The 8,610-nt window shown below is 35.2% G+C and overlaps 1 protein-coding gene across 3 annotated transcripts in view; it reads right to left on the bottom strand.

Moving 5' to 3' along the window:
- ZNF280C (zinc finger protein 280C) overlaps positions 1-8,610 on the bottom strand; it is an 88,151-nt gene that overhangs the window by 78,652 nt on the left and 889 nt on the right. For 2 of the 3 annotated variants that reach the window (XR_005788102.1, XM_040468129.1), the window contains exons 2-3: positions 620-665; positions 454-500 (exon numbers count right to left, since the gene is read on the bottom strand). Coding sequence is in view for 1 of the 3 variants with exons in the window: in XM_040468129.1 (XP_040324063.1) it covers positions 454-484 (31 nt within the window). In the remaining 2 variants the exon portion in view is untranslated. Of the gene's footprint in view, positions 1-453; positions 501-619; positions 666-8,320; positions 8,605-8,610 lie in introns of those variants that run through there. The other variant, XR_005788103.1, reaches the window with a different exon arrangement.

Genomic DNA, 8,610 nt, shown 5'->3' with positions numbered 1-8,610 from the left:
ATGCTCTGTCTCTCTCTGTCCCAAAAATAAATAAACGTTGAAAAAAAAATTTTTTTTAAAAAAAAAGAGTCAGACACTCAACCAACAGAGCCACCCAGGCACCCCAAGTAAAAAAAATGTAAAGCCACATAATAGCATAAATAGTATGATCTTATTTAGAAATAATTTATTTTTTGTCTATGCATAGAAAAAAGTTTGTGATAATGTATACCAAACCAGTAATAGTAATTATTTCTGGAGATGAAGAAGACACACTTCATTTCTACTTTACTGACATTCTTATTGTATATTGTTCTTTTTTACTATGCACATGTATTACTTCTATCAATTTAAGTGTTTTGGTATTTTTTTAAAAAATGTGCCTATCACTGCTTCTCTCACCTTTTATTATAAAGCAAAGTTATCAGTATAAAAGCCATGCACATTGGTATCACTTGCAACAGCAATACTTACTTTTTGATGGAAAAGGGTTGTCGTCATCCATCAAGTTGCAGAGTCACCTAAGACACCAACACATGACATCAATCAATTTTATGAGTTACTTTAACACCAAATATTGAAACATGAGACTTGGGATTCAGAAATTTTTGGGTCTAATCTTGATCTCCAGCAAACTCACCATATGACTCCAGACAAGATAGCAAGTTAGGTCTTAGTTTTCTGCCCTATAAAAAAATAAGGATAACTACTATTAGGGTGGATTTGTTAAATGTACACACATTTAATCTTGTTCTACAAAAAGTTTACCTTTTGAATTTATTATGTTTCATATACATATGCTACTCACTTTCCATGATTGGCTCATTCGTGAATGAATGAAAATTTAATAAATAAAATGCTGAATGTATTAAGCATTTATTACTTGAAGAAATCTGACGATTGTTAAGTTGCAAATAAATTGTGAAAGATACCTTTTTGTAAATATGACTAACACATGTTTTAGTAAATACATATTTTAGTTAATACATGTAATATACATGCTTTAGTAAATCCAAATTTTGAAATGCTAAGTGACAATCTTTAACCATTACTTATTCTTCATATTTCAGAAATAAATGTAATTATTACAAAACACATTAAAAATGTTTAGTTTATATATTTTTATTTCTTATTCACACTAACTACAAGAAACAAAAAATTAGTTGTATATACTTCATCATAGATAAACTCATTAAAAATAATTACTCATTGCCTTCTGTGTTCAAAATGATGTGCTCAATTCTCGGGAAAAAGTTAAGATGAATAAGGCATAGTCCTTGCCTTCAGAAGATTACAATTTAATATATCTACAGTTCTTTGAGCTTTTAAAAAAAAGCTGTTATAGTAAACATTATCAAAAATTTTTGAATTGTTTTCTTTAAAGCAGGTATTTGTGTTCTGAATTCACACACACACACTTTTTTTTTGCAGACAAAATAAATGTTGTAAAAAACTATTTCAGTTATAAAACAAAAAAAGTTAAAAAATAGTCATCAGATACCTAAAGTACTAGGATGAACAGAGCTGAGTCTTCACATGCGTCTTTATTTTCAGACTGGCAAAAGCAAACTTTCCTGCTTTTTCCAATTCCAAATTATTTACACTGAATTAGACCAAAGGGAAAAAAACCTACTTTCACTCCAGAAGTTGTTATTGGTATAAATGTTTGAATTACTATCACAAAGATCTCAAGTGAATTCTGAACTTAAGTAAATTTCCCTTGTTGAAGTTTGACTACCGAAATCTCTTTAACTCAATTACTTGAATAGTTACCATTTCTCCCTAAACTAGAATTAAGGTAATGCATATGTCACGTAGATAAATCCATGTCAATTCTTGCTCAGCATTAAAGACCTATGGCTACCAGGAATACGGATTTTTTTTTAAGAGTCATAACCACATAGCCTATGGAGACTCATGTATAACACTTTTATTAAATGCTCAAATAAAATGTCTATTGGCACAAATAGCCTAAAATTAGTACTAAATGTACAAGTAGTTTATATAAACAAGTCATATACACTGCCTATATCTACAGAGATGAATTTTGAGGCCCGTAACCATCACCAAGGAGCTTCAATTGGTACATTCATAAACACTCAAAACAAGTCAAAAATCCCCAGATGCCATTAGAATCATAACTTCATCTAAAGTTGTGCTATACATGGGGCGCCTGGGTGGCGCAGTCGGTTAAGCGTCCGACTTCAGCCAGGTCACGATCTCGCGGTCCGTGAGTTCCAGCCCCGCATCGGGCTCTGGGCTGATGGCTCGGAGCCTGGAGCCTGTTTCCGATTCTGTGTTTCCCTCTCTCTCTGCCCCTCCCCCGTTCATGCTCTGTCTCTCTCTGTCCCAAAAATAAATAAAAAACGTTGAAAAAAAAATTAAAAAAAAAAAAATAAAGTTGTGCTATACAGTAAGGTAATCAAGCCCTCCAAAACTATCACCACAAAAAATTCTCATCAGAGTTTTGGCAGGGAATTCTGTGGGAGATTAATCTGTTAGAGAAATGAAATACCCAGCAAAACATGCAATGAGGATCTTAGAGCTCCCATAATAGCAACTCCAGAGGGTCTCTACGTTCTGCAACTCAGAACTGGCACCAAAACAGGCAGAACAGAAGTCTCCACTTCAGCTATTAACTCAGAGTTACTATGCCCATAATACACTGTTCCTATGGGGCAAAAGTGAATTCCAAGTAACTAATGAAAGACCTCTTGGAATACGATCGTTTTTGGGAGACTGCCTGTATAAATACTTACTATTTAGATATTTTATGGTTTCAGCTTCTACATATTTAAGATTCACTTTTAAGAGTTCAAGTCTATGATATTTTCAAAAAAAACATTAATAGATTAGTTAAAATGGTAAACTGTATGTTATGTGCATTTCACGCCTAGTAGGATGGCTGTAATCAAAAAGACAGATAATAACAAGTGTTGGCAAGGATATGGAGAAATTGGAACCCTCATACACTGCTGGTGGGAATATAAAATGGTGCAGACACTATGGAAAATACTTGGCAGTCACTCACAAAGTTAAAAATAGTTACCATATGACACAGCAATTCCACTCCAAGTGAGAGAGAATTGAAAGCATATGCCCATGCAAAAACTTATACATGGGAATGTGTGTAGCGGCATTATTTATAATAGCCCAAAAGTAGAAACAACCCATATGCCCAACCAATAAATAAAATGTGATATACCTATACAATGGAATAATATTCAGTCATAAAAGAAATTAAACACTGACACGTACTATGATATGGATGAACCTTGGGAACATATTAAGTGAAAGAAGACAGCAAAAAGACCATGTATTGTATGACTTCATTATATGAAATGTCCAGAAATGGCAAAATCATAAGGAGAGAAAGTACAGCTTAGGGCTGGAAGGATTGGAGGGAAATGGGGAGTGACTCCCAATGGATATGGGTTTTCTTTCAGGGGTGATGAAAATGTTCTAAATTGATTGTAGTGATGGTTACATGACACTGTAAATATACTAAAACCATTGAATTATACACTTCAAATGGGTGAAGTGTATGTTATATTAATTTTATCTCAATAAAGCTGTTAAGAAAATAATAAGCTGGAAGGATATAAGCCTGGGAGTAATGGAGTCACTGTGTGGAGAGAGAATGTCTAAGAAAGAAACCAAGAAAAAAAATAGCAAAGCCTTAAGATTCTGGCGGTAGAGAAAGAGGGTAGAGTAGGGAGACATTCAAGTTCTGATGACACCATTTAAACACCTGAAGCTAGCCATGCTTGAAGTAAATTATTAAGCCTTTTCAGTTAAAAAAGGGAATAATTGTTCACTTATGGTTTAATCTACTTTGAGCTAGGTTTCTGGTAGTTGCATTCAAGAGTAATAATACACTTACCAATGGCTTATACCCCAATATTTTTCAAACTAATAGACCTCTGGGGAAAATAGATATATAGAAGATGGTGCAAGAGAGCTCTAAAACAATATATTGTTCTGGGGCACCTGGGTCGTTCCGTTGGTTAGGCATCCGACTTCAGCTCAGGTCATGATCTTGTGGTTCATGAGTTCAAGCCCCATGGCCAGCTCTGTGCTGACAGCTCAGAGCCTGGAGCCTGCTTCGGATTCTGTGTCTCCCTCTCTCTCTGCCCATCCCCCGCTAGTGCTTGTTTCTCTCTCTCTCTCAAAAAAAATGAACATAAAAAAAAGTAAATTTTTGTTCTATCTAAAATCTTTCAAATATACAACATAGTCTTATTACTGTAGTCACAATACTATACGTTACATCCCCAAGATTTTTTGGCCATCTTCATCCAATTTGCCCATCCCACACCCCCAACCACCAATCTGCTCTCTATAAGTTCCTTTGTTTTAAAATTCCACATATAAGTGAGATCATATAGTATTTGTCTTTCTCTGATTTTTCACTTAGATTAAAACCCTCAAGGTCCATCAACGTCACAAATGGTAGGATTTCTTTCCTTTTTAATAGTCCATTTTATATTTATACACCATATTTTCTTTATCCATTCACCCAATGGATTAACACTTAGGTTGTTTCTATGTCTTGGCTATTGTAAATAAAGCCGCAGTGAACACGGGGATGCAAATATCATTTTGAGTTATTGTTTTCATTTCCTTCGGATAAACACCCAGAAGTGGAATTGTTGGAGCATATTAATACTCATGTTTTTGTCTGTCTTTACTACAGCATGTTCATCAAGTACTACCACTTTTAATGCTGCTGGTTAGTAACAAACTCAAGAACATAGGAAGAAAATATCTAAGTGACAAATTTGCACCAAATGAAGGGCAAATGACAGTATAGTTAGCTACAGAAATGATGGTATTGAAAAGATTCAAATAGAAAAATCTTGCTATTGTTTAAGATAGGTATGAAAAACTCAATAATAAGCAGGCAGTGACTCTGTTTCATCAAAATGTATTATCCATTCAATGTATTAAAGTTGACTCAAATAGTATTGATTTTGTAGTTTTATAGGACTATTTTATGATCGTGTAAGAGCTCTAGAGATATTTTAAACATTTTTAGTAGGAAGAGGTCTGTGAAAATGTTTTCTTATGATAGAAATTAATTGGTACAGTACTCACATGCAAGAAACAATGGATTATACCTTAGTTCCTTAGACAATTTCATTGGCATCTAAACAATTCAAACTCTCAAACCAGGTTTGGGGAACAAATAACATATTATTTAGAAGAAAAACATAGGCTCACCTTTTTTCTTATTTAAGAAATTTTCATATTACGGGAATTATTTTTTGAAAGTCTGAACCCATTTAGTCCAGGCACATTTTGAGAAGACATTTCTTTAATAACTTTACTATTTTCTCCCTAATTTTATTTAGGTTTTCAATTTTTCTGTCTGTTGATTTTCATATTTCAGCTATTTGTAGAAAACACCTAGTTGACACTAAGATTAAAGTTCATTAACATAATACTTTGCAAAGATTGCTTATATTTTAAAACATTTTCTTTTATGTTAGTTTTTGGGATGGGACACAAGAATAAAATTTACTTTCTGCAAAGTAATTTGTATATCATACTCAGGGTAAATATTTTACCTATAAGAATGTGTTTTTATTGTAGTGCATATGTAAAAGGCATAACCTAGAAAAAGACTAATTGGCTTTTCAAAGCCAAATTATATGATAAATATTTTATATAAGCTTCATAAAATATTCTATAATCACTAATTACTAAAGTAACCTCAGGAAGTATGCTTATTAATTAATGCACATTTTATAGGAGTAAAACTTATCCACTAGGGAAAATATCAAGAAAAAAAGTAGAGTGATGAAAAAACTTGAAATAGGGGTTGAACAACTGGGAATTTTGAATCTACCACTTTATGATCACCAAACCTATAGGATTTTTTTAATGTTTATTTATTATTGAGAGACAGACAGAGACAGATCATGAGCATGGGAGGGACAGAGAGAGAGGGAGACACAGAATCCAAAGCAGGCCCCAGGCTCTGAGCTGTCAGCACAGAGCCCAACGCAGGGCTCGAACTCACAAACCACGAGATCATGACCTGAGCTGAAGTTGGACACTTAACCAACTGAGCCACCCAGGCACCCCAAACCTATAGGATTTTTAATCAACCTCTCTGAGCTTATTCTACCTGTAAAATAAAAAACAGTAATACCTTCCTTGCAGCACTATTGGGAAGACTAAATAAAGCATGTGAAAAATTATTGTACAGTACTTCACATTATTTTACTAAACTTTTCCTTCTGTACTGAAAGTCATACTACATGTTGATGCATATAAGCACTAAAAAGAAAACATAAAAAATAAAATAAAAATGGTCCATTTTATCCAGATGATACACAGTGATAACTATTTTTCTTGACATACTGAGGGTTAATAAAACCACTCCTTAAAAGAAAACTGCTTTGCAGAGAATGAATCAAAAACACATTTTTGATACAAATGAGTAAACCACATCTCCCTGAGTCATTATTTAAAACCTGACTGAAAACCAAACATTTTTAAGTCCCTCTCTGAAGCAGGAGTACAGAAAAAAAATATTCAGGGCTATATTAATTACTGAATGTATCATAAATATTTCTGTTCTTTGAAAATTTACTTTTGGAATAACAAAACAGGTTTTCTCAATATAAGTTCCTATATCCGGTCACTAAAACTATGGATTACTTTCTATTTATAACAATTGCTTTTCATTTAAGTAATTTTCCTGTCCAATTAATATAACAAAAAATTCTTTGGTATGGTTCTAAATGTCCTCTTGAATAAAGAAAACAAATTGGAGAGAAGCAGGGGTACAGAATTATATACTCTTTCTGCTTACTCTGCTTTTCTATTTAAAAAGCTGGTGCTGGGTAGTAAAACACTGGGCTGAAGAAATCACATTGGACTAGAAAACAAGTGAGGAAAATGGGTTGAACAGAGAAGGTGAAATTTGGAGCCCTTCAACATCAGAACTTTTTCTGATGGAAAAATGGGTTATTGGAAGAATGAGCTGTTTTTCAACTTTTCAACATGCTTGGAAACAATGATATTATTTATTATTTAAATACTACAAAGTTGAAACGATACGAAGTCTTAAAATGAAAATATAAAGGAAAGGGGAATTGAAAAATGTCTCCTATATTTTTTTTTTCAACGTTTTATTTATTTTTGGGACAGAGAGAGACAGAGCATGAACGGGGGAGGGGCAGAGAGAGGGAGACACAGAATCGGAAACAGGCTCCAGGCTCCGAGCCATCAGCCCAGAGCCTGACGCGGGGCTCGAACCCACGGACCGCGAGATCGTGACCTGGCTGAAGTCGGACGCTCAACCGACTGCGCCACCCAGGCGCCCCTCCTATATTTTTTTAAGTGAGTGTCCTTGCTTATTCTCCTTGACCACCTCATTCCCATGAAAAGTGGGGCATGTTATAGTGAATTGAGCATTGGAGGAGTCAGAAGACCTAGGTTCTATCACTTCCTATCCAAAGTGACCTCAGGGAAAGTCCTCTCCTTGAGGCTATTTTCTCACTTTCTAAACAGTTCTACCAACACTCCACAGCTCATCTTAAAAGGACTGTCAATGAAATATACAAATGCAAGATGCAATGACAGAACTTGTACAGATGTTAAAGCACCAAGGGCACACAGCCCTAACTTAATTTTTTTTTTTTAACGTTTATTTATTTTTTTGGGACAGAGAGAGACAGAGCATGAACGGGGGAGGGGCAGAGAGAGAGGGAGACACAGAATCAGAAACAGGCTCCAGGCTCTGAGCCATCAGCCCAGAGCCCGACGCGGGGCTCGGACTCACGGACCGCGAGATCGTGACCTGGCTGAAGTCGGACGCTTAACCGACTGCGCCACCCAGGCGCCCCTAACTTAATTTTATAAGCAAACCAGTTCCCTCATAAGCTCAGTAAAGTTTCTGCTTAAGGAGGCAGCTTGAGTTTTTACAGTAACCCCCCAAACAGGGCATCTCACAAATGCTAGAAGACTTTTGTAGTTTGAAATTCTATTTCTTGGTTTACATTTTATGGCTAATGACACTAAAAGATATTTAAATTCACAGTTCAAATCTGAAGACAATAAAAGCAAATTTTAAGTTCACAGATTTTTTTTTTAAAAAACTAAAAAATATTTGCAAACAAAGAGAATCCCCTGGATGAACATCCCCCGTTCTTGCAGAAGCTGGTTCACTTGACATTTTCTTCTCTGATTTCTCCTTTTAAAAAGCATTAAAACTTGAGAGAAGTTAAGAGGTATTCCCTCTGTGTCTAGAGAAGGGTAAGACCGCAAAATGAAACATTTGTTTTCTTCTCAGCAAAAGGTACAAACTGTACTGTTAAAAACTAGGTACCTAACTCCACGTTTCTCCTTAGGGCTCTTCTAGACAATAACTGAATGGAGCACGATTTCTATGACGAGGAGCACAGTTCCTTTGGCAAGAACAAGGGTATCAGCACTGAATGAACGGTAACCTGGATGGGGGGTATAAGGGCTGAAAGGAGGAGCCCTAGGGGCCCTGAAGCCAGAAAGTTCGGAACCTTCTGTGGTTTCGCCAAACATTTGTATCAAATATACAAAAGACCAAAGGGAGTTGCCACCAGAAAGAAAAGCGAAAACCAGGCTGAGCGCTGACAGACGCAC

The sequence above is a fragment of the Herpailurus yagouaroundi genome, unplaced genomic scaffold (assembly GCF_014898765.1).
Source record: "Herpailurus yagouaroundi ecotype Mexico unplaced genomic scaffold, PumYag 67681, whole genome shotgun sequence".
Lineage (NCBI taxonomy): Eukaryota > Metazoa > Chordata > Mammalia > Carnivora > Felidae > Herpailurus > Herpailurus yagouaroundi.
This window is presented reverse-complemented; position numbering and strand designations above follow the sequence as displayed.